At 53.9% G+C, this 25005-nt stretch overlaps 2 protein-coding genes and 1 long non-coding RNA gene across 9 annotated transcripts in view; 1 reads left to right on the plus strand and 2 right to left on the minus strand.

Moving 5' to 3' along the window:
• Positions 1–272: 272 nt before the first annotated feature.
• On the minus strand, positions 273–3089 carry LOC108963434 (uncharacterized). Its single transcript, XR_001992135.3, has 3 exons — positions 2903–3089; positions 2208–2352; positions 273–1758 (listed from the first exon to the last, which is right to left on the minus strand). It is a non-coding gene; the product is annotated as an uncharacterized LOC108963434 (long non-coding RNA).
• Positions 3090–3229: 140 nt separating this feature from the next.
• On the plus strand, positions 3230–17026 carry MIS18BP1 (MIS18 binding protein 1). 2 transcript variants are annotated; one of them, XM_018924046.3, is made up of 16 exons: positions 3230–4104; positions 5387–5506; positions 5735–6237; positions 7031–7104; positions 7665–7795; positions 8693–8783; positions 9008–9171; positions 9848–10011; positions 10475–10580; positions 11259–12090; positions 12855–13024; positions 14373–14521; positions 14969–15117; positions 15617–15701; positions 16271–16313; positions 16462–17026. In XM_018924046.3, exons 1-16 carry the CDS (start codon positions 3417–3419, stop codon positions 16551–16553), a joined length of 3561 nt encoding a protein of 1186 aa, XP_018779591.3. In that variant the 5' UTR covers positions 3230–3416; the 3' UTR covers positions 16554–17026. The 2 variants fall into 2 exon arrangements, 1 of the variants encoding a protein (XP_018779591.3); XR_007777755.1 differs by lacking the exons at positions 14969–15117; positions 16462–17026 and having other exon boundaries at positions 3231–4104.
• Positions 17027–18048: 1022 nt separating this feature from the next.
• FANCM (FA complementation group M) overlaps positions 18049–25005 on the minus strand; it is a 59899-nt gene continuing 52942 nt past the window's right edge. For 3 of the 6 annotated variants that reach the window (XM_050975514.1, XM_050975513.1, XM_050975512.1), the window contains 9 exons: positions 24705–24784; positions 24536–24604; positions 23938–24042; positions 23062–23218; positions 22135–22241; positions 21062–21592; positions 19526–20414; positions 18828–19119; positions 18049–18261 (listed from right to left, as the gene is read on the minus strand). In XM_050975514.1, coding sequence (XP_050831471.1) covers positions 18132–18261; positions 18828–19119; positions 19526–20414; positions 21062–21592; positions 22135–22241; positions 23062–23218; positions 23938–24042; positions 24536–24604; positions 24705–24784 — 2360 coding nt within the window. In that variant the 3' untranslated portion in view covers positions 18049–18131. Of the gene's footprint in view, positions 18262–18827; positions 19120–19525; positions 20415–21061; positions 21593–22134; positions 22242–23061; positions 23219–23937; positions 24043–24535; positions 24605–24704; positions 24785–25005 lie in introns of those variants that run through there. The other 3 variants (XR_007777753.1, XM_050975515.1, XM_050975516.1) reach the window with 3 other exon arrangements.

Genomic DNA, 25005 nt, shown 5'->3' on the forward strand with positions numbered 1-25005 from the left:
TCTTTGTTCTTATTGTCGTGTATTGTCCTAATCCTAATTGTTCAATTTTTTATTACTCTAATTGTATTGCTATTTTTATAACCATTTTATTACTATTAAACTTTTAAAGTTTCAAAACCAAGTGATTGCCTTTTTTTCACACCTCACAAGGGGAGCCCTAGCCCAGGCACAGCTGCTCATAATAATTCATTGTTTTTTTGATTATTTTTCTGCTATCCCTAAAGCACAAGCTCCTTTCCCCTGAGCTGCTGGCTGAGAACATAAATAATCCGAATCCAGAGGAGAAAAGAAGAAAAAAGAATAAAACACCCTAAGCACAGTGTGGGGTGTCCTGTCAGTCTGAGATACAATGAAATCCAGCAGGAAAAGGATTCCTTAGGTTTAATGAAGATTATTCTGTATTTCTGCATTTTAAAGTCACTAATAAACAAAACCTATATATGTACAAATATATGAAATATAAGTATTTTCTTCCAGCTGCTCTAAACAAAAGAAACATTTGGGTTTTGCTTCCAGAGAGGCAATTAATTGATTTAAGATCCCAAAATGCTGAATAAACATTTATTCTTATACCTCTACACTTAATATATGTAACTTACAGGATTGATTAACTGACAAGACTTGTTAAAGGAACATCCCAAAAAAAGGGGGAAAACCTTAAATACTTCCATGAAAAACCACAGAAAAACAGCATGCAAGGGGGGTTTGGGGTTTCCCCCAGTTTAACCCCATTACAGATCTCACTGGGGTGTCTGGGCTGCACAATGCACACCACAGACTTTTGGGATTGAATTTCTGCAGCTGCTCCATCCGAGGCAGGAATCTTCAGGGTTGCACCTCCACTGGGAACTGAAGAGGCAGAGGACTGGAAGGGGGCTTGGAAAACTCTTTACAATGCAATCATCATCCTTGCACCATGATTAATTTTTTTTTCCATTAAGTTTTGATTGGCATCAGCCACCTTCCCAAAGGGAAGCAGCAGGACTCCCAGCTTTAGGTCCTTTCTGGGCACTGCTGAGATCCACATGGATAAATGCCAGTAAAATCCACTTTTCTCCTTTTAAACCCACAGCACACACAGCTGATGAGGCTGAGAAGTCACTTGGATGCCTTGAGCTAAATTTGCATTTATTGTCTCCAGGTGCAGCTGCTCTGCCCCACAACCACCCACACTCAACAAAAAGCAAATTAACTCTTTTATCCTCAACAGCCTTTCCTACTTGGTCTGAATGAGTCTTCACTGGATAACAGACCTGATTCTCTTCCTTTGTGGAACAAACAGCAAACAAGCTTAAAAATTATTCAAGAAATGCCATTTATAAAAATAACCCAAAACAATAGAGTATTTCTGCCAGAGGAGAAATTTAGATGGGATGTTGGGAATTCCTGGCTGGGCTGGAATTCCCAGAGCAGCTGGGGCTGCCCCTGGATCCCTGGCAGTGCCAAGGCTAGGCTGGACACTGGGACACCCTGGGATAGTGGGAGGTGTCCCTGCCATGGCAGGGGTGGGATGGGATGGGATTTAAGGTCCCTTCCAACCCCAGCCATTCTGGGATTCCATTTGGGAAGCTCCACTGGCATCTGGTAACACAAACAAGAGGGGACCTGCTCAGCCATGCTGACCAAGCTTAGGAATTCTAACAAAACTTGTAGGAATTCCACAGCTACCCAAATTACACCCACAAATCTCACACACGCATTTCTTCCTGAAAGAAGGAATTTCTCCTCACTTGACTTCCTGTGGATTCTTTTTTGTTCCTAGAAAAAAGCACAATGGTGGCTTCTGCAAGCAACTGGAGCAAAATGAATGTTCTTTGCTTTTAATCATTTAGGCAAAAAGCTGAGTAGATAAGGAATTAAGAAACTATGGGAACACTAAGATACCATTAAATATAAGGAATAAATTATGGATTGAATAGGGTTTTTTAGGTTTTGTAAGGAGAAATGAACCAAATGAAGCCATGCTGCCTGTATGAAGTCAGTGCATCAGAAACCACAATCAGACATTTAAATGATGTAACACCTAAACAGAGCTTGTTATCCCTGCTGTAACGTTTCCATAGTCTCCCTCCCTATTCCACCCACAGATCTGCCAGCCCCGTTCTTCCCTTGGAGACTCCAGCAGGAAGCCAAGGCAGGTGGCAGATGGCAGGAGGGGAAATGCAGAGATCCCTTGAGTTTTCATGGCCCCCTCCCCTGGCACTCACCTGCCCCTGATCCCGACACTCCATCCCTGGGGTTCCTTCTCCGGAGCTCTCTGGGGAGCAGCAGGCACAGCTCCCTGCCTGCCCCATTAACTGGCCTGCTCATTAGCACATGCACCTCCTGTAATGAACCCCAAGTCTTTCATTACTGTAACAAGAGGAATGAAAAACAGTAACATTACTGTACAAGAGTAATGAAAACCAGTAACATTACTGTAAAAAAAGTTGGATGGTGAGGGCTTTTTAGGGCTGATGGACAGTAGCAAACAGGACCCCAAAATAACACCTTGTTTTTTAACACAGCCGCTTATTATTAACAGGCGCACGCTGAAGTAATTTCTTACCCAGAGCCGAGTTTCTACCCCACCTGCTGGGACTAATTTAGGACCAGACACACCTGATCCCACTGCGGCTGCTTGTTAGCAGGGAGAACCAGGTGCTGGGTACACGTGGCATTCCGATTTATCCTCTATTTTTTATGCATTACTCAAGTAACTTCCCTTGTTTGCCACTTGAACTATGAACCCCAACTACAGAATCTTCCAGCCGGGACACACCAGAGCCTGCCAGGCCTCCAGCGCGCTAATTAAATCTACTATTTATAAATTAATAGCGTGTACTGATGGGGTTTTTGACAGCCCAGCACATTCACTGGGGCCAGGACGCTGCTCCAGCCCCTCGCACCTCCCGTTATTCACCTTGGAGCCCGTCCGGCCGCGCTCGGGGCTGAGGCAGCCGGGCTGCGCCTACGCCCAGACCTGCTCCGTCCCACGTACAGCTCGGCCAGTCCCCGGACGCCGGAAAGAGGCCAACGAGCCCCGGCTACACCCCTGAGGCTCGTGGGGCTTTTTGTGAGTTCCGTCCGTCCCGACCCCGCCTCAGGCCCGGCCCGGCCCCGCCTCAGCCCCGCTCCGCCTCAGCCCCGCTTCGCGTCAGCGCCAACGGCCGCGGAGCCCGCCCACGGGCGGACCGAACCACCGTGCCGAAGAGAGGGGGGCTCAGGCACAGCCCGGGTCTGCCGCTGCCTGCCTCATCGCCGTCCGGCAATGGCTTAATTTCTTAACACCCCTCGCACCCGCGCGAGATGGTCTCGGCCCGCGGTTGCGCTCCCTTCCGCCAATCGGCGGGCGCAGCGGCTGCGCTTGAATCTGCGCGCGGGGCGCCGTGAGGGGAGCGGGGTTGGCCCGGGAGCGCCGCCGCCGATCTGCAGCCATGAGGGGACCGGGACCCGCCCGGGAGCGCCGGGGGCGAATCTGCGACATTATCGCGACCCCCAGCCGCCGCTCCGCCTGGGGAGAGCCGCCGCTCCGCTCGGTGTCCCTCAGCAGCATTCCCTCGGGGACGCTCACCCCGCTGAAGCAGCTCCTGCCAGGCCAGGGCAGCGTCGCGGCCGCGGGCAACCGCGCGTCGGGCCCGCAGCTCGCAGGGCCGGAGCGCCGGGCTGGCCCCGACTGCCGGCCCGGCCCCGGCCCCGACTGCCGGCCCGGCCCCGGCCCCGACTGCCGGCCCGGCCCCGGCCCCGACTGCCGGCCCGGCCCCGGCCCCGACTGCCGGCCCGGCCCCGGCCCCGACTGCCGGCCCGGCCCCGGCCCCGACTGCCGGCCCGGCCCCGGCCCCGACTGCCGGCCCGGCCCCGACTGCCGGCCTGGCCCCGACTGCCGGCCCGGCCCCGACTGCCGGGCTGGCCCCGACTGCCGGCCCGGCCCCGTCGCCGAGCGGCCGCCGAAGCGCCGCGTTCCGGAGCCGCCCGGGCAAGAGTCGCCGGCCAAGATCTTCCAGCGGATGAAGGCGCGGGCGGAGCGGCAGGGCAGGGTCCCCACCGACGTGATCCTGAGTCCCGCGGCCCGGCAGCACTGGCCCGGCACGGCCCGGGCGGTGGGCAGCGCCCAGCCGAGACCAGGTGAGTTCTACGAGCCCTCGGTGACTCCGTGAGAATGGTGTGTTTGCCTTCAGAATACTGGAATAAAAAGCACAAAGATTTAAACCTGAGTTTAGTCCATAGAACGTGCAGGCATCTTGTGCTGCAGTAAGTGACATTCCTGATTTTCACATTCTCCTAACCTTTTTAGTTCTTAATACCAGTCCTCCATCCTAAATGACAGGAATTAATAATATTTCCTTTTCCCAAACTGTTTTTATTATTTTGGAGCACACTAGAGTCACCTCTTGAAAGGAAAGAGCTCTCAATGCTGCTGCCCATTGCCTTAATCCTTTTTCCTTGGAAGCCCATGGAGACACAAAGCCCCTTGACATCCACACCCATCAGACCTGAGCCTGGGCACACTTGGGAAGCAATGATTGTTCCACAGCTTCTCCAGGAGAGCTGTCTCAGGTGTGAACATTTTCCCTCTGTGTCCCACCCATGGCTCTTTCAGGATCTGGGAAAAGGAGCCAGAGCCCTTTGGTGGGCGTAAAAAACACTGGCACCAGCACTGCTTACTCCCCAGACGCTGGGATTTAAAAAAGTTGGATGGTGAGGGTTTTTTAGTGCTGAAATGTATCTGTAGCAGTGCTGATGTCTCTTCCCTGCTCTGTATCATAAAGGATTCCCTCCCTTTTGGTTTTCTCCTCCTCTGCCTCACTCTGGCACTAATTGTTCCCTCTGCTGTGTTCATGAGTGGGCTCGACCTGTGCAACACCTTCAAAACCACCTTGTAACTAAAAAAATCAAACCAAATTGCTGTAACTGTTCCTTATAGTCTGTGCAGGGAAGGGAAAGGTTCATGGAACCTTGTTTGGGGTTTGAAATCCCACTGGGGCATTCTCCTGGGCTCCTCCTGCTGGCTTTTCTCTTTACTATTTTTATCCATGCCATGGTGAGATCCAGTGCACCCTCAGCAGGTTTGCAGCTGACACCAAGCTGGATGTGACCCTTTTTTACAATGAGGGAGGGCAGGCCCTGGCACAGGTGCCCCTGGATCCCTGGCAGTGCCCAAGGCCAGGCTGGACAGGGCTGGGAGCAGCCTGGGACAGTGGGAGGTGTCCCTGCCATGGCAGGGCTGGCACTGGGTGGGATTTAAGGTCCCTTCCAACCCAAACAATTCTGGGATTCTGTGGGGATTTTTTTTAAATAAAAAGCATATTAAAAAATCATATTTCACCTCCCCACCCCCCATGAAAATGTTTTTTCTTCCCCAGATCAAAAGAGGGGTTTGGGGTTTGTTTGTCTGGTTCTCTTCCAGAGCCAGTTTTGCCTCTGGCCCCCAGGATGGAGCCCCTGGAAGTGCCCCGAGCAGAGCCTCCCGTGCTGGAAACCCCCCAGAAGTTCTTCCTGCGGGTCAAGTGGCAGCTGCAGCACCAAGGTACTGGGGCTGCTCTGGAGAGCACAGACTCCTCCAGTCAGAGAACCTTGGCATTGCTGAGCCTGGGAAAGCCTCTGAGGCCATCCAGTCCAACTGTTCCCCAAGTGCCACACCCACAGGGCTTTAAATCCCTCCTGGCATGGGTCTCCCCCACCCCCTGGGCAGCCAGTTCCCGTGCTTAAATAGCCCTAATTTGTTTTTCCTTTCTTTTTCCCTTTACATGGGCAGCTACACCACCTTCAACCCAAACCCAGCAGAATGTTCCTCCTTCCAGAACTGCAGAGAATCCTTCAGTCCAGGCTGCTTGTGCTGAGCGGCCAGGGAATGAGCCTGCAGGGGAGGTGGACTCTGATAAGGATGATGTGGATGTTTTCCTGGTGGAATCTGTCGAAGTAGATGCTGATGGAGAAATGTCTCAGAGAACAATGGCTTCTCCTCTGCAAGTGAAATCCATCCCTTGGGAAAATGGGGATCAGGTAAAAGGAAGGTGGGGAAATGCAGAAGCAAAACGTCCAGAGCTTCATGAAGACAGGAGAGAGCTGCAGCCCAGCAAAAAACCAGCTGCTCCAGCAGTGGAAAAGGCACGAGAGACTAATCGTGAAAACCCCTCCCAGCCCTTCTGTAGCATCTTGCTCTCCTCTCCAGTCCAAATTCCAAGGAAGCAGAAGCGGGCAGAAGACCCCAAGGTCCCTTTGGATAAACCTCCTGCTGATCAACCTGCTGGCAAAGAGGTGAGAGAAAATAATCCTTGAGGGAAAATGAGCAATTCCTCTGGGCTGATGGCTTGAAGTTATTCTTTTTCTTGTCAAAAGCCAGGAACACTGAGAGGATAATAAACTGTTACTCCTTTAGATTTTAGCAGTAAGTTTTCTCATGCAAAGGGTTCTTTATTTTCCATACTCCAAGATGACAGATGTTCAGGGTTTGGGGTTTTTTGTGTAAAAGAAGCACTTTTGGTTAGTGTGTACAAGCCATGGTGTGATCATGGGCCCTGCCAGCTCCTGGCTGCCTGCTCAGATCCAGGGAGGAGAGACCTTTCCTGGCTGGGCATGAATTCATCCAGAAACGTGCCCTGCTGATGGAGAGGGGAAGGGCTTGGCTTTCCTTTGGAACATCCAGACTCCTGCTCAGTTTAACTGGAGCAGAATCTTTTCCTAGGAGAGCAGCGTGCAGCCTCCAGCGTCCCTCCCTTTCTGAAGAAATCCTGGGAGAGTCCTTGGGGTTCCCTGGGAGCCTGGCACAAGCACACCTGCCCAAGGCTTCCCTTGTTCCCTGGCGAAATCTGGCATTGCAGGGGACTTGTTCTGTTCTCCCTCACCATGGGCAAGAGTGTTTGATGTTTTTCCTGAATTAAACCAAGTCACCTACAGGATTGAGCTGAGGATCAGATATCCTCTAATATTCCAGATTTGTAGCTTAGAAGATGTTGAAAGAGTTATTTTTATTATTGCATCTGATCACTGAGGAGTGCTGGCTAATAAATATTTCTAAATTATTTATGTTCTTTTTTTTCTGGAAATGAAGAACATCTGCCTGAGCAGCTGGAGGATTAAAGTGCTGGCTGGAAACAAGTCAATCTGTGTGGAAGGGAAAAGGAAGTAAGAACCAGTTTGTTATTTAAATGTAAAGTAAACCATGGACACCAAACATGAGGTAATGGTGCAGAGCTTAGACTGCTTTATCAAGGAAGAGACAATTCCTTTGTGTGGGCAAGAGAGGGGGAGCCAGCATCCAGGGAACTTCTGGGGAGCTCATTTCAGAGTCCTGTGCAGAGATTATCAGAAAGGGTCAGAGAAATAAATCAAATATCTCTGGACAGTTTGGCTTGGGAGGGACCTTAAAGCCCATCCAGCCCCACTCCTGCCAAGGGCAGGGACACCTCCCATGTCCCAGACTGCTCCAAGCCCCATCCCAGCCGGGCTGCTGTCCCATGAGTGACACCTGCAGCAGTGAGATGTTCACTTTGTCCCCTGCCCCAGGGTCAGGTGAGGCAGAGCTGTGTCATTTCCAGGCTAAGAGAGGAAAACTGAGCCCAGAGCACATCCTGCCAGCACCTGAATCCCTCAGAAAACAGGGATCCCCACCCTTCCCTCATGGAGTGCCATCACTGCAGACTGGAATCCTTTCTGGGGGTGATTTCTGCTGTGTCTTTTGCCAGGGACATGGGGCAGCAGCTGTGGCACAGCAGCGCCATCACGGAGCGCATCACTCACAACCAGGTGCAGACCTCCTCGGGAGCTGTCTACCTGCTGCAGGGCAAGATTGACTCAGCTGCCATGAGGAGGGAAGGTGAGCTGCTGATTCTGAATGCCTTACAAATTACAAACGGTGTCAGCTTGGTTTGGAGCATGTGGCATTTGTAAGGAAATGGGGTTTTCATGCAGATGCAAATACAGGATTTGTTCTCTTCTGCTTGCTCTGTGTGCTCCTCTGGCACATTGGCTGGGAATGAGCTGCTTGTCTGTGCTCACAGGCAGCTCTGAGGACACAAAGATACTCTGTGGCATGAGTGGAATAAATAGTTGGAATCATGGAATATCCTGAGCTGGAAAGGACCCCCAGGATCATCACCCTAACCTCCTGTCCCTGCCCAGAGAGCGCTGTCCAAAGGCTCCTGGAGCTCTGCAGCCTCTGGGCTGTGCCCATTCCCTGGGGAGCCTGGGCAGTTCCAGCACCCTCGGGGGAAGAGCCTTTCCTTGATAACCAGCCTGACCTCCCACCCCACTTCCAGCTCCAGCCATTCCCTCAGCATTACTTCCCCTAACACAGGTGTGCCCCAGGTGTGTTGCGCCATTTTTTACCCAACACACCTTCACTGTTGGCTCTTTCAGGCCCAAGGAAGTGTCTGTGACTTCAGTGTTTCCTTCTCACTTGCAGCACTTTGGTCCCTGCTGGTAAATACCTGCTCTGGCTGCTCTCTGACTTGAAGATTTTATTACTTTCTTTTCTAAGAACTTATATTGATTTCTATTTTAATATTCTGAGAAGGAAAAGTAGCAGCATAAGGCTTGTGAGCAGAGTGGCTCTAGTGCTGCAGAGGTTTCCTAGAGCTAAGAGTGACTGGAGTGTGCTGGGTGGAATTGTGTGGGTCAGTTCCTCTGCTCCTTGGGTTTAACGGGCTCTGGGGGGCCCTCGTGTCCCCTGAGGGAGTGCCAGCCCTGCTCATGTCCCCTGTGCTCCCCCCAGGCTTCCCCTACCGCTTCATCAAGAAATTCACATTTGGCTTCACCAGAAGGTGGAAGGAGTACGTGGAGGAGTTTCTGGAGGAAAGGAGGAGGTAACTTCTTTGGAGATTCTCTATCACTGCAGTGTTCTAGGTGTTCATTGAGACTTTTCTTGTTGAGGGTGTTACACCAGAGGAGTTGAAATGTTTTAGATGTGGGCATGAAGCCTCTCTGCTGTGCTGGGCTCCTGCCCACCAGGGCTTCAAGTCTTTGCTGTTTGTTAAAGAACAGCTTCCTCAGTGGCTGTTATTTCTTGTCTCAAACTTCAAACCATCAGGAAAGAACGAGTTCAAGTGAGTGATGGGGAGGAAAATGAGGAGAGTGACTCCCTGGGGGGAACTGATGTGTTGGAAGCTGCAGGAGGCTCAGTGAGCAAAGCAAAGAGACCTGCACTGAGGAACTCCACCTATGAGGTATCACCAGAGAATCATCAGAACACCTGTGAGTATTTAACAATCTTTTCCTTTGGAAAAGACACCTGGGGGTGGCTGGAGTGGGCTGTGGAAAGGTTTGTTGTGCTGGTTGTGTTTCCAGGAAATGGCTGTAAAGCTGTAAGAGCCCCCTGGTTCGGCTCAGCCTTCGAGTGCAGTCCCTGCCTTGCCACAGGCCCTGGCAGCTCTGGGGTTTAACTCAGATTTAACTTTTAACTTTTTCTGGGGTCTTTGTGCAATGGGCTTTTCCCAAACCCCACTGTTCTGTTGTTATTGCTGGAATCAGGTTTTCTTGCTAGCACTGCAAAAGCTTTTATGCTTTTCTCTCATCACTCCCATTTATTTTTCACTCTCACTTGTCTCAGTGAACAGCTGTTCCGTTTGACAACTTTTCTTTATTGTTCTCTCTCCTCAAACAATTTTCACAGTATTTATAACCTTCTAAACAAAGTAAAAGTGAAAAGTTCACCACAGTAAGTTTTATAGTTTGGGAAGCTTCTTACTTCAATCCTTTTATTTCTATCACAATGCTTTGAAAAGAACAACTTTGGGTACGTTGTACATTTCCCTTGTAGTCCAGTTTAGACACAGCATTGTTCTTCTGCTTGTGAAATCTGCTAAACTGAATTTTCCACGCAAAATTTGGGACTAAACTCTTCTTTCTTTGGGCTTTTTTTCCCTTGCAGTCATAACACCAAATCGCCCCTCCAGGAATGACTCCAGCGTGGTCTACACTCGCAGCGGGCGCCTCGTCAAACCCCCCCTGAACTACTGGTGTGGGCAGAGGGAGTTTGTGGATCAGGAGCTGAATGTCACCATACAAAATGGATGGGTGGATTACCTGAGCCTGGTAAGATCCTCTTAAGTGTGACTTACATAGAATCATTAAACCTGGCCAGGTGGGGAACAGAACAGGGGCAGCTCTTAGAGGCACCTGAAGAGAAAGGAAATCTTGGAAACATGATCAAAATATTAGAAAACACATCAAAAAATAGTCTTATGTCCATACTATCAGATAATTGTGGTCTTTAAATCTGACATAATGGGGAATTCTTTCTGGGGAAAAAATTCGGGGTGTTTTAAAATATGATTGAATCAGATGGGAATTTGGTGAGGTCCCACCTCAAATCCTGGGGTCAGTTCTGGGCCTTTCACTGCAAGAGAGACTCTGAGGGTTTGGAGCATTTCCAGGGAAGGGAACAGAGCTGGGAAGGGGCTGGAGCCCCAGGAGCAGCTGAGGGAGCTGGGAAAGGGGCTCAGCCTGGAGAAAAGGAGATTAAATTAGTTTTAGAGTCAATTGTTTTATTTTGAAGATGCCTAGTAGTGAAAAAACCAAAAGAAAGACCAGTCTCATCTCTAAGAATAAACCAAAGGAAGACGTGAAGACAACAGAGGAAATGCCAAAAAGCCAAAGTAAAGGTAAAAACAAATCTTTTTTCTATTTTCAAGTTATTGATGGAATCAGTGGAATTGTGAGTGGGTGCTGGAGCAGTAGGGTTGGGTCTGTTAGTGCAAAGAAGTTATTCAAATATTTCAATGATCAACTGCTTTTTCTCTGAAGAATCATCAGAGTAGCATTCACGTGGAGTTTCACAGCTCCAAACAAGAACTATGTTTGTAAATCACTTTGTTAATTACATAACGGGAACACAGGGATTTCAGTCTGGAAATTGAAATGAAGGCATTTGGACTTTTTGGAGTTCACCAATCCAGTGACCTGGAGGCCTGGCCTTGCTTTTTAACGTAGATGGAAGAAATTAAATGTTGGCAAAAAAATCCATTGCCAGAGTTTTTAATAAAAATTTGGTTTTAGTAGAATTTGGGTGGTGATAGAAGCCTGCAAAGAATGTGCAATATAAAGCAGAAGTTTCTCTCTTAAAGCAGCTGCAATGTTTCCTGCAGAAAAGCTCTCTGGAGCAGAGCAGAGCTTTGGGGATGTGCCTGCTCAGTCAGTAGAGTTTCGGAGAGCCCTTGAGAGCAGCTCTGAGTGTGTAGTTTGGCAGGTAAAGCTCTGGAGGGGGTGCAGACACCTGTGCTGCAAGCACAGCAAGGACCCACCCTGCCCCCCCTGATGGGCTCTGGCTCCCCCTCTTCCAGGGAAAAGCAGCAAGAGAGGAGCCACTGGCAGAGGGGAGCCCAGGCCTGCCAGCAGCAGGAAGGACAGGCACTTCCTTTCGGATGAGGAGGAAAATGAGCCTGCGATCAGGGGCCCAGAAACGAGATCATCCCAGCTCCCTGCCAGGGAGGCTTCCTCGAGGACCAAGGTGCTGAACAAACACGGCAGCAGAGCCCCGGGGGCAGCAGAGAGAGCAGCAGACTCTGAGGAGCTGAGCATGTACGAGCAGGGCTACAGGAACTCCCTCAGGTCAGCCAAGCGGCGCCTCCCAGAAAAGGAGAGGATTCTCCCCACCCGGGAGCCCTCAGAGGATGAGGAGGAGCAGTCCAGTGAGGACACCCCACTGCTGATCAGGAGGAAAAAGAAATCTGTATTAAAACCAGAGTCTCAAAACTGGAAACCTTGCTCTGGCTCCAGTGGTTCCTGGGATGATGAAAACAAGTCCTGTGGCCAAAGGACAGCAAAGCCCTCCCAGAATGTGCTGGTGAGGCTGAGTGGGCCCGAGTCCAGTGAGGAGTCTGAGCCCCCTTCTGAAGGGAAAACATCCTCTGAGTCCAGTGCTTCCCTTCTGCCTGCTCAGGCCACGAGGGCACGGGGCAGAACCAACCCTCACAGGTACAGGCTCCGTTCGGACACCGAGAGCGGGAGCGAGGACAGAGCTGCCAGAGCACCCCAGACAAAAACAAACCATGGACCCTCCAACAGTGCCAGGCCTTCAGCAGAACCCAGAGACACAAAGGGACAGAAATCTCTGGAGCTTTTTTCAAGGGCAGGCGATGGTTGGTCTGAGAAGGAATTACAGAAGCTTCACAAGTAAGGGCTCATCTTGTGTTCAGAGGAAAAGTTTCCCTCAGGAAGGGTTGAATGGTCTGGATTGGGGGGCTTCAGATTCATGATTTCCCAAGATTTCTTTGTGTTTTAATTCCCTATTAGAAATATTGCCATTCAATTCCCTATTTTTGTTCCCTATTATTTCCTAATAATAATTAGAATTATTATTCCCTATTGTCTTCACAAATGAAACATAATAGAGTGAGAGGGAGCAGGTTCCCTCCCCAGATTGCAGTAAAAGGTTAAACATGGTGTGGTTTTGTGAGCAGGTTAACTGCAAGGGTGTTTAATTAATTCATCATCCAATTACTTAAACCCCTGGGCAATATTTAATAGACACTGAGTGTAAAATGGCCAAGTTTGGGTTTAGCTCTTTTAGATGAGCAGTAGCTCAGGTCTGAAGGGACCTGCACAAGTGAGCAGGAAATTTATCTTGTGCTACATCTGTCAGTTGAAGGTGTTTAAATAAATTTGCCTGTTCTGAAGAAAAGCCACCACAGGATCACAAAATGGTTTGGCTGGGAGGGACATTAAATCCCCTGCAGTGCCACCCCTGCCATGGCAGGGACAGCTCCCACTGTCCCAGGCTGCTCCAGCCCCAATGGCCAGCCTGGCTTGGGCACTGCCAGGGATCCAGGGGGGACAACAAGAGGCCAGAGCCACTTTGCCTCAGTGCATGGCAGGTGCTGGGGCTGTGCCCCACGGGTGCCCTGCCTGGTGACCCTGTGTCCCTGCTGTCCCCACAGGGCCATCACAGCGTTCCCCAAGCACAGGAGTGGCTTCTGGCAGGAGGTGGCCATGGCTGTGGGGTCCCGCTCGGCCCAGGAGTGCCAGGAGAAGTACCTGGAGGAGCAGCAGGGGAAAGGCTCCAAACAGCAGCCCAGGAAAACCACGTTGGAAAAACCTGAGAAGAAAGGTACCAGCATCGTCTGTCTGGGTGTGGTGGGGGTGGTAAATGATTCTGATTCAGACACTGAGGGCTAGAGCGTGTCCAGGGCAGGGAACAGAGCTGGGAAGGGGCTGGAGAATTCCTGAGGGAGCTGGGAAGGGGCTGGAGAATTCCTGAGGAGCTGGGAAGGGGCTGGAGAATTCCTGAGGGAGCTGGGAAGGGGCTGGAGAATTCCTGAGGGAGCTGGGAAGGGGCTGGAGAATTCCTGAGGGAGCTGGGAAGGGGCTGGAGAATTCCTGAGGGAGCTGGGAAGGGGCTGGAGAATCCCTGAGGAGCTGGGCAGGGGCTCAGCCTGGAGCAGAGGAGGCTCAGGGGGCCCTTGTGGCTCTGCCCAGCTCCTGCCAGGAGGGGACAGCCGGGGGGGTCGGGCTGTGCTCCAGGGAACAGGGACAGGAGCAGAGGGAACGGCCTCAGGCTGGGCCAGGGCAGCTCAGGGTGGGCCCAGCAGGAATTTCCCCATGGAAAGGGGACTCAGGCCTTGGCACTGCCCAGGGAGGGTCAGAGTGCCCATCCCTGGGGGGATTTAAAAGCCCTGTGGATGTGGCACTTGGGGACATGGGGCAGTGCTAAGGAAGGGTTGGACTGGATGGGCTGCGAGGGCTTTTCCAGCCTCACCAGTTCTGCTCCCAGGGGATATATCCACAGGAGCACATCAGGGTGTGGCAGTGAGCCACGTCACCTTTTGGTGTGCAGGTTGGAGGATGTCATGAATGAGTGAGGTGACAAGAAGAGAAAGGCCTTCACCCCTCAGTGGAAAGAGCTTTTGACATCCTCAGAGGCTCCTGGAGGCCCAGCAGGTCACGAGCTCCTTGCAGAGCTCTGTCCAGATGGGATTTGGGTCCTTGGATGCCCAAGGGCAGTCTGGTCCCATTCTCTGGTGTTTGCCATCCCCCACTGCAGCTTCATTTGGGGCTGGATTGGATTAAGGTTTGCCATGGATACAAGTTGAGCTGAGCATTCCTGAGCCCGGCTTCAGTGACAGTGTCCCTGAGGAGCAGAGCCTTTGAGCCTTGCTGCCTCCTGGCACGGGGACACAGCTGTGGGTTTGCTCTCTGCAAGGCACATGTGAGCACACTTCTGTCACAGTCCCTGTGAACTGATGTGTGACCCTGCAGTGGCTCTGGGAGGCTCTCAGTGACCCTCCCCTGAAGGTGGAGTGGGGAAACTGCTTTGGAAAGCAAAAATTTTGTGAGAACTCAAAAGGATCCTAAAGAAGCTGTAAGAGATTTCACCAGAGGATGGACTGGGCTGTGGCACTGACTGCAGGCAGTGAATTTTAACCCCATAGCTGCTGTCTGAGACAATTGCTGTTTAGATCCTGCAGATAAGAAGGAGCCAGTGATCACTGCCAAGGTGGGCACCCTCAAACGGAAGCAGCAGATGAGGGAGTTCCTGGAGCACCTGCCCAAGGACAACCACGATGACATCTTCACTGCAACACCCCTCCAAAATAGGAGGGTCCAGGTAAACCTGGGACAACAGCTCCTGTGGGACTGCTCTCCTGCTGGGTGTGCCAGGGGGCTGCTCCAGTTCCACCTGTACAGTCCTGGGCATCTGTGGGAAGAGGCTTCTTTTCTTCACGTGCTGTAGCAGCCCTTGGCTAGTGGCAGTTGACAGGCCAGGAGGAGCAGTCCTGGGCAGCTTGGAGCTTGGGATTGTAACCAGAAATGACTTCTTGAGGGTGTGGCAGCACCAAAGCCCCTCGGCCAAGTGCTGGGCAGAATCTGGAGGGGAAATCAGACCAAGGTGGAGGTGCAGGGTCGTGTCCAGTTCTGGGCACGGGGCTGGGGCAGTGCCTCAGCAGGGACAGGGGGAGTCAGATCCAGGGCAGGGAGGAGTGGAGGGACTGGTGAGAGGGGGAGAGAGGCACCCCAGGCTCAGGTGACTGACAGCTCTGAGGTGGCTCTACAGCTGCCAGCACTGCGAGGGAGCCAGGAAGGGGACACCGAGGATTTCGCCCTCTCCGAGTTCCCGCTCACCCCCTCCTCAGGCCTCTTTCCCCCTGTGAAAACCCCACAGTGTGAGCACATCAGCCCGGGAATGTTGGTCCCCATCAACAGGTAGGAGCTCTTCCACCAGCTCTCTGCAAGCCTTGGCATTGCCCAAGATCCCTTTTTGTCTCTGAGAAAGGTGGCTTTGGAGCTGGGACAGCAGCTCACTTCCAGCCACTCCTGCAGCCTTGCTTTGCCTGGGAAAAGCTCTTCCCTGCAGCCCCGTGTGCTGCTGGAGCTGCTCAGCTCCCTGTGGGCAGCTGCTGCTCCCAGCCCTGGGAATGGCCCTGGCTTGGGCTTCAGCCTCAGCAGAGCCTTCAGCCCTGCCCTGTTCACCCAGGGCTTGGGGCTCTGCTCAGACAACCAGAACCGTCGGCGAACCTGGAGCCAGTGGGGTTTTGTCACACGGGCTGGGCCTGGGAAGGGGATGAGGCTTGGTGTGATCCCTGCACTGGGACCCAGCTCTGCTCATTCCCTGTGGGAGCTGGAGCTGTGGGGCTCCCTGGCTGCATGCAGAGGGTTCCAGGCAGCATTGCAGCCCTGCTGAGCCCTGCTCCCTTGTGCCCAGGAATGACTACGACCGGCACGTGTTCCGCATGCAGAAGAACACCCAGGGCAGCAGAGGCACCTGGGACAAGCTCAAGAAGAAGTCGGTAATGCTGCTTTCCTTGGACTCTGCCCACTGCCACCTGAGCCAGGCACAGCTTGGCCAGAGGAGACACAATCCTGGGATCACAGCCCCCTGTGTGCTCGGGGTGGAAAATGGGAACCCTCCCTGGGTTTGGTATCTGCTGCTCTGGAGAGAAGTTCCTTTGTGAGAAGGGAGCTCTTCACTGTCAGGATTAACTCCATTGCTTTTAGTCAGGATTTGGAATTGCTTTGGGATTCCGTGCTCTTTAGGTTCTTGTTAAATTCCTCTGAACAGTGGGAAAAGGAACAAAAACCACAGGATACCCTGAGGTACCCATAAGAGCCCCACAAGGATCACCCAGCCCAACTCCCAATAGTGACCATAAGTCAGCCTTGTGTCCCTGAATTTAGGTATCAATTCTTCTGCTCTCCCAGGCTCTGCAGCTCCTTTGGCTTTTCCATAAATCCCTGTGGTCCTGGGAGCAGCTTGTGCCTGTGGTTCAGGGAAAGCACTTGAGGGAGTTCTGGGAAGTGGGGACCCTGAGCTGCTGCCAGCCCTGGCTGAGCCTCTTTCCTTCCCTTCCTCCCTCAGGCCGGAGCTGTGCTCGAGACACCGGCTTCCTGCAGAACCAAGAGTGAGTATCCCTGGCTGCTCCTCCTCATTTCCTGCTCCTTCCCTTCTCCATCACCATGAGCTGTGTCCCATCAGCCTTTTGCTTTCTGAACCCTCTCTGCCCCATTTCCCACTGACACATCCCCTGATGATCTCTGGTTTTATTGCAGGAGTGACCCCGGCCCCAATGGTGGGGAAGCTCTTCACAGCTGAGACTCCAAACTCATCCAGTGAGGAGCAGGATTCCTACTTTTCCATCTGATGGACTCTCTGGAGGTCTTGTTCAGCCCCTCCTACTTTTCCATCTGATGGACTCTCTGGAGGTCTTGTTCAGCACTTGCTGTTCAGAGCACGGTGGTTCTGCTGCCCCTCTGGGAGGGAATGCAGGAATTATTTCAGTTTAGAAAAGCTGCCCTGCCATGGTTTTATGTGTTTTAACTCCATTCCCACCCTGCTGCCAATGCTTGGCTTTTCCATGTGTACAAAGTGGCATTTCCTTGTCCAGGCTCCTCCCCTCTGTGTCCTGCTTCTCCTGGGAAGGAGAAATGTACATAGATACCAATGACTGCCAAGTTTTGATTCATTTTAAGCTAAATTATCTTCTGGGATATGGCTGTATAATAAATTTAGCACCAGTCCAGAAGGAACTGAAATTGCTTTTTAATTTACTCTAGGGACAGCTTGAATTTTTACATTTCTTTAATGTAATAAATAAGCAGAAGTTTTTTTTACTCACAGATTACTCAGAGTTGTGGGGCAGCAGAATCCAGGAGCTATCCAGCTTGGAATGGTGCCTGCAAGGCTTCATTCTCTTGGTGTGGAATCAAGGAGTGCTTTGGGTGGGAAGGGATCTTTAAATCCCACCCAGTGCCACCCCTGCCATGGCAGGGACACCTCCCACTGTCCCAGGGTGTCCCAGTGCCCAGCCTGGCCTTGGGCACTGCCAGGGATCCAGGGGCAGCCCCAGCTGCTCTGGCAATTCCAGCCCAGCCAGGAATTCCCAGTTCCCAATCTCCCATCCATCCCTGCCCTCTGGCACTGGGAGCCATTCCCTGGCTCCTGTCCCTCCATCCCTTGTCCCCAGTCCCTCTCCAGCTCTCCTGGAGCCCCTCCAGGCCCTGCCAGGGGCTCTGAGGCGTCCCTGGAGCCTTCTCCTCTCCAGGGGAACATTCCCAGCTCTCCCAGCCTGGCTCCAGCCCTGGGGCAGCTCCGTGGGTTCCTCTGGACTCTCCAGGGCTGGGGCAGCTCTGCAGGTGGAGTCTCAGCGGAGCGGGGCCGTGGCTGACCCGGCTGCCCAGGACAGCTCCCGTTCCAGGGCTGGATTTCTCCCTGTCCCAGCCGCTGCCCGGAGGGGCGGGAATACCGATCCCGTCCTTTTCCAGCTGGTGGCAGCAGAGGCTGCGGCGGCGGGGCTGGGCAAGGATCGGGCACCGGAGCCCGGGCAGAGGCTCCAAGGGCCGGGGGCTGCGCTGCCCCGGGGCCGCAGAGCCCCACCCCTGTGCCGGGAGCGCCGAACGCCGGTAATTCCCGTTCTAGCCTGGAAACGCGGGCCTCGGCCATGGCAGGAGCTGCTGCTGGGCTCCTCGCCTCACTCCCCAAAGCTTTGCCGAAGTATTCGAGCCATTATTGTGGTTTTTACAGGAATTGGGGATGATCGCCCCCAGAGCTGCGCTCTCCTCCCGCCCAGAGACCCTGGGGACACACGGGGCAGTGCCAGCCGGGGCGGTGCCAGCCGGGGCGGCGCAGCTCCCACAGCCTGAGGTTTGACAAGTGTTTATTTACATCATTTACATCCAATCCCGACTGGGTAAAGTGCAGTGCAGGGCCCGGAGCGCCGAGCTCAGCCCTTCCCCTTGGCGGGCAGGGGCTGAGGCAGCAGCTGCAGGTCGAAGTCGTGGCGCAGGAAGCGATGGAGCTCCTCGGCCTGGGGCCGGCTCAGCCGCGCCCCCGCCGCCAGCGCCGGGACCGAGCTGCAAGAGAGGGAACGGGAGGAGCCCGGGAGCCGGGATGGGGCAGCACCGGGAGTCCGGAATGCACTGCCCGGGATGGGGCAGCACCGGGAGCCTGGGATGCACTGCCCGGGATGGGGCAGCACCGGGAGCCCCGGGAGCCCGGAATGGGACGGCACCGGGAGCTGCTGCGGTCACCTCTGCACAGGTGCCCGAGGGCTGGCAGCACACCTGAGCGGTGAAAACAGGGAATGCCAGAGGGAAAGAGAGCATGGGGCAGCAGGAGGGAGGGTGGAAGCAGAGCCCATGTCAGTGCCCTGGGCTGCTCAGCGGGAGAGACAGGAATGTGTGAAGAGCTGAGATGGGACAGGAAAGGTGCAAGACGGGATTCCCTGAGCAGCTATCCCAGCAGGAAAGGTGCAGGAAGGGATTCCCTGAGCAGCTATCCCAGCAGGAAAGGTGCAGGAAGGGATTCCCTGAGCAGCTATCCCAGCAGGAAAGGTGCAGGAAGGCTCTCCCTGGCTCCAGGGGAGGAGGAGTGGAAGGTTGGGCCCTGGAGGCCCTGCCAGGCCCTGTGCTGGCCTTACCTGTTGGCCACGGCTGTGATGGAGCCGAAGGAGTGGCAGAGGTTGAGGGCAGCTCCGTAGCTGAGGTTGGGAATGCTCAGGTAGAAGTTGAGGATGTCCCGGCGGTGCCCCTCCGGCTCCGTTGGCACCTGGATGGCAGCGTCCTTCCTGTGCTCCAGCAGAGCCAGCTCCTTCAGCAAAGCTGCAGTTTCCTCCTGGCAGGAGCTGAAGAGGATCCTTATTCCAGCCTGGACCAAGGCTGAGAGCACTCCATCGTAGTGCTGAGTCCTCTGGAAACACCGGGATGTTTCTCCTGAGGAGTGGAAGCACAGGAAAGCAAGATCTGTAATTGTCTGGTGGAATCATTTCATTGCAGGGTTTGGATTTTTGGATTAAAACAAATGCCTGTGCATGGATAAAATTGTGCTTGCTCCTGACATGGAATCCCACAATGGTTTGGCTTGGAAGGGACTTAAACCCCATCCCAGGACAGTCATGGCAGGGACACCTTCCACTGTCCCAGGCTGCTCCAAGCCCCAATATCCAACCTGGTCAGGGATCCAGGGGCAGCCACAGCTTCTTTGGGAATTCCATCCCAGCCCCTCCTCACCCTCCCAGCCAGGAATTCCCAATTCCCAGTCTCCCATCCACCCCTGCCCTCTGGCAGTAGGAATCGATTCCCCGTGTCCCTCAGAGCAGGGCATTCTGGCAGCACCCACCTGGCCTGACCCTGTCTGTCTCCACAATCACACAGATCCTCTCGAAGATGCCCTGCAGGCGCTGCAGCCTCTGGCTGAGTTTATTCCTGTTCCCGGGGCTCTGCAGCTCCGACTGGAGCACCCTGTCCACGGCCAGGCGGTTGCTGACGATGTAATCGCTGCTGCCCAGGGAGCAAACCTGCACCCGGAGCCCGTGCCCGGCCCGCAGGCACGACAGCACCTCCGGCCCCGAGCAGGTCTCCCGGCTGTCCGCCAGGATGCACAGGGAGGGGCTGTGCTCAGAGGGAACCCGGGATATCCCAGCCGCCGAGGGGCTGTGGTCAGAGGGAACACGAGATATCCCAGCCGGGGAGGGGCTGTGCTCCCCGGGAACACGGGATATCCCAGCCGGGGAGGGGCTGTGCTCAGAGGGAACCCGGGATATCCCAGCCGGGGAGGGGCTGTGCTCAGAGGGAACACGGGATATCCCAGCCGGGGAGGGGCTGTGCTTCCCGGGAACACGGGGGATCCCAGCCGGGGAGGGGCTGTGCTCCCCGGGAACACGGGGGATCCCAGCCGGGGAGGGGCTGTGCTCCGAGGGAACACGGGATATCCCAGCCGGGGAGGGGCTGTGCTCAGAGGGAACACGGGGGATCCCAGCCGGGGAGGGGCTGTGCTCAGAGGGAACACGGGATATCCCAGCCGGGGAGGGGCTGTGCTCAGAGGGAACACGAGATATCCCAGCCGGGGAGGGGCTGTGCTCAGAGGGAACACGGGATATCCCAGCCGGGGAGGGGCTGTGCTCAGAGGGAACGCTGGAAATCCGAGCCGTGGCTGAGGAAGGGTTTGGGACAGCAGGACACGCCGAGCCTGAGCTGCTCCCGCGGGTCTTCTTCCAAGAGCCGAACACCTGTGGGTGTTGAAAATCACAGATCATGGGGGTTTTACACCAAATCAATAAAAGGATGTTTTGCAGTATCAACACTTGAATCCCTGTATCAGTCTCCCCACCGAGCTGAGCTGATTATCCCAGAGTTTGGATGCCTAAAGCAGCAGTGCCACTGAGAAGTTCAACAAAACCTGGATCCTGTAAAGGACAGAGATCAGGCTGGGAAGTGTGAGAGATCAGGAACCCAACCTCAGAGAGGTGCTGAAAGCCCTGAACTCAGACAGTGAGCCAGGATTTTCTAACACAAGCCCAAACAATCAGTGCACACTGCTGTTCCACCACCCTCCATGACTGTCAGACCGAGGGAGAATCTAAGCCCAGTTTTAATTTGTTCACTCCTGAAATACTCCAGGTTACCCTGGGAGTACAAAGCCTCTAGCAGCAAGGGAAGGGAGATGGTTCTGGAAATGTCCAAGGCCAGGCTGGAACAACCTGGTCTGTGGCAGGTGTCCCTGCCATGGCAGGGGTGCAGTGGGATGGCTTTAAGGTCCCTTCCAACCCAAACCATTCCATGATTCCCTGACTCCTGCTGCTGCCAGCCCTCAGGACAGCCCTGGCACAGGAATCCTCTCCCCCAAGGAAGCTCCCTGCTTTCCCTGAGCACTGACCTCAGCACCAGCCTGCAGATCCGTGTTCCTGCAGCCAGAGCCAGCTGGGGGGATGGATGTTCTCCTGCCTGGCTGCTGTGGGGGGGGATCCAGCATCCCAGACATGGAAGCTTCCAGGCCCAGCAGCCTCTCTGTGTCCTGCCCTCCAGCCTGAGGAGCTCTGGCTTCCCCAGCCCCGCTCCTGGGCTGTGCAGAGGGGGCTGAGGGCAGAGCCTTGGGGAGCTGCCCCCTGCCCTGCCCTGCTTCCAGGGGCCTCTCCCTGCTGGCTCCCATCTCGTCCTCGCTGGAGTCACTCAGGACAATGATTCTGGAAGGTTTCTTCTTCTGCACGGGGGCAGGAGCGTTCCCTGCCCGCCGGGCCAGGCTCAGCCTCCTCCTGCGGCGGGTCAGGTACTGCTGCCTGCTGCCCTCCCTGGTGAGCAGCTCAAAGTCCACACACTCTTCCTCCTCACTGCAGCCACTGGGAGCCTCCTCCTCCTCATCCCCCACGCAGAAACTGTCCTCAGCATAGGTCACATCTTGCTCAGGGATCTGGGGGGAAACAGAGCCAGGGAGTTTTGGAAAGCTGCACTGGTTCTGCTGCTCCTCAGCAGAAGGGCCCTTGGCTTATCCAGCCCTCCCCACACACAAATTCTGAGGCTGAGGGGTTTAAATCCCACCCAGTGCCACCCTGCCATGGCAGGGACACCTCCCACTGTCCCAGGGTGTCCCAGTGTCCAGCCTGGCCTTGGGCACTGCCAGGGATCCAGGGGCAGCCCCAGCTGCTCTGGCAATTCCAGCCCAGCCAGGAATTCCCAGTTCCCAATCTCCCATCCATCCCTGCCCTCTGGCACTGGGAGCCATTCCCTGGCTCCTGTCCCTCTGTCCTTGTCCCCAGTCCCTCCCCAGCTCTCCTTCAGGCCCTGCCAGGGGCTCTGAGGTTTTCTGGGATCCTTCCCTTCTCCAGGCTGAAGTTTTGTGTTGCAACTTGTAATTTACCAAAAAAGCTGTAACTGCTCTGCCAAGCAGGCCAAGAACCTCACAGTGGTCCCCCAAGGGGAGTCCCCAAGGAGAGGAGCCCCTGCCCTTCCCACCTGGGAGAAGATGGCCGAGGGGTTGAAGTCCTTGTGGACCATCTTGTAGCGGCTGCCGAGGGCGGGGCTGCGCACGGAGCTCAGGTAAACTGCCCTCATCTCACTGTCTGAAATGCACAGGAGAAAACAGAATTCAGGATAGTGCAGGGAGAATATTCAATTCACACCTGTTACACTGAGTTTGACATGTTCCTTTGTGGTTTCCCAAAAGCTTTTATTTCCCAAAGCAAAACTCTGCAATTCTCCAGCCCTCTCCAGAAATGCCAAAGCCCAGGCCCAAGGCTCTAGGATGAAGGAGGGCAGGGATGGATGGGAGATTGGGAACTGGGAATTCCTGGCTGGGCTGGAATTGCCAGAGCAGCTGGGGCTGCCCCTGGATCCCTGGCAGTGCCCAAGGCCAGGTTGGACATTGGGGCTTGGAGCAGCCTGGGACAGTGGGAGGTGTCCCTGCCCCTGGAATGGGATGGGATTTGAGGTCCCTCCAACCCTTTCCCATCCTGGGATTCTGAGTGTACCCGGCCTGTGTCATGAAAGCTGCCATTCTCTCCCAGAATGTCCTGAGGGACCCACAGGGATCATCCCAGCCCAGCCCCATCCCTGCCCAGACCCCCAACAATCCCACCCTGTCCATCCCTGGCAGTGCTGTCCAAACCCTCCTGGAGCTCTGGCAGTCTCGGGGCTGTGCCCATTCCCTGGGGAGCCTGGGCAGTGCCAGCACCCTCTGGGGAAGAACCTTTCCCTGATTCCAGCCTGAGCCTCCCTGGCCCAGCCCCATCTGCTCCCTCAGGATGCAGGAGGTTTGCCAGGCTGGCAGAGCCCCGGGTGCTGTGGCAGGAGCAGCTCCTGAGCCCGGTGAGGAGGTCCCTGCTCCTGGCTCCCACCCAGGGGTGCCCTGGCTCTGGGATGCTCTGGGAGTTCCCCACTCACCGCTGAGGGCCTGGGTGGGCTCCCCCTCATCATCGAGGAACTGGACCAGGGACTGGCTCAGCTCCTGCCCGGTGCCGTCGCTCTCGTCCGACGAGATCCCCTCGGCCTCCAGCAGGGACACCTCGGCCTCCTCCTCCAGGAACTGCCTGCCTGCATCCTGCACACACCACGGGCACTCAGAGCTGCCAGCAACTAACCAGCAACTAACCAGCAACTAACCAGCAACTAACCAGCAACTAACCAGCACTGCCTAAAGGGCTGGGCCCGGCCCTTTACTAGGATCATTCATATGAGCAAGCAGCTCAATCCTGATAACGACAACATTATTATTATTATTATTATTATTATTATTATTATTAAATAATAATAATAATAATAATAATAATAATAATAATAATAATAATAATACAGCTATTGTTATAATAATAATATTTTGTTCTTATATTTTGTTAAAATATATAAATATGATATATTATTATAATATAACATACAAGCCAAAAATACCCTGATCTAGAAGGGGTTCACAGGGAATATAATAAATACAATATAATAAAATATAATAACTATAATATATATAATGAATATACCATAATAAATGTACTATACTATAATATATCATTACAAATATACTATTCTAAATATAACGTAATGTAATGTAATATTTTAATATAATTTTTATATTATTCCTTTTTTTTCCCCCCCTCTGGACAGGACCCTGACTCCTCTCAGGGTATCCCTGGAGTTGCCCTCTGAGCTGTTCTCTGGTGTCACAGCTGTCACCTGTCCCAAATTCCAGCTGCAGTGTTTGCCAAACCCCACATTCCAGCTGCTCCAAAGCTGAGCTCAGTGTCCCTGGGGGGACACAGTGCCACCCACCTCGGCTGTCACACAGCTCCTGGCACGTTTGGCTCCTCCTGGCCGGGCCCTGGAGCTGCTCCTGTCCCTCTGGAAATCCCCACTGTCCTCACTGGATGTGTCTGACTGCAATGGGAGCACACAGAGTCAGCAGGGCCACAGCAAGGGACCACCCCAGGACGTCACTGAACCCCAGGGGGATGGGTGGGAAGGGACCTTGGAGCTGCTCCAGCGCCATCCCTGCCATGGGCAGGGACACCTCCAACAACAGGGCAGGAAAATGGGATTTGGATTCAAAACCAGCTCAGATGTGCCATGAATTTGCTCTTTTTGGGTTCAAAGCTCTGTGGCAGGCAGGTTATTTCACCCTTCCTGGCTGTTGCACTGTTTCACTGCCAAACAACAACTCCAAAGTCCCCAAGGCCCTGGATCCCTGGCAGTGTCCCTGCCCAGGCTGGACACTGGGACAGTGCGAGGTGCCCCTGCCAGGGGCACCGGGGGGGCTTTGAGGTCCCTCCAACCCAAACCATTGTGGGATCCTGTGACGAGTGGAGAGCCTGGGAGGGAAGAGGAGGAAGCAGGAGAGAGTTCCCATTATTTCTCCCCGTTCTTGGCTGACCAGGTTGGGAGGGCGGCGCCGTTTCCTGGGGAGCCGAGCTGGAGACTCCAGGTCGCTCTGATCCATCCCCTGGGGGAACAACACCAACATCAGCACACACAGAGCTTGTGGTTTGCTCTTTCAATTGCCATTTTGCTTCTCCTGACTATTTTTTTCCTCCAAGACTCACATCAGGAGACATCAAAACATTCTTCTTTATCCTGTTTTTTCTCTGGAAAACGATCTCCTCCTCGCTGTCACTGCTGGGTCCTGCAGAAAACAGAATTAACAACATTCACCAGAATTGCACAGTTCCCAACACAATTTTGTTAGAGCTGAGCAATCAAACCCTGCCTCTCTCAGAAAAGCACCTCCAAAGGAGATTATTTATTGATCTACAGGGCAAATATTGTTCTCTTCAGCCTTGTTAATCAAAAGAGATAATCTCCAGCTGGGATGGACAATAAATCCTGCTTCCCTGGAGAGCCCTG

The sequence above is a fragment of the Serinus canaria genome, chromosome 5 (assembly GCF_022539315.1).
Source record: "Serinus canaria isolate serCan28SL12 chromosome 5, serCan2020, whole genome shotgun sequence".
In the NCBI taxonomy this organism is placed as follows: Eukaryota; Metazoa; Chordata; class Aves; order Passeriformes; family Fringillidae; genus Serinus; species Serinus canaria.

Coding starts and splice junctions, on each gene's coding strand:
- MIS18BP1 (XM_018924046.3), top strand. CDS start 3,417: ATGAGGGGACCGGGACCCGCCCGGGAGCGCCGGGGGCGAATCTGCGAC. Junction 4,105..5,386: donor CAGCGCCCAGCCGAGACCAG/GTGAGTTCTACG, acceptor GTTCTCTTCCAG/AGCCAGTTTTGCCTCTGGCC. Junction 12,091..12,854: donor GAATTACAGAAGCTTCACAA/GTAAGGGCTCAT, acceptor CTGTCCCCACAG/GGCCATCACAGCGTTCCCCA.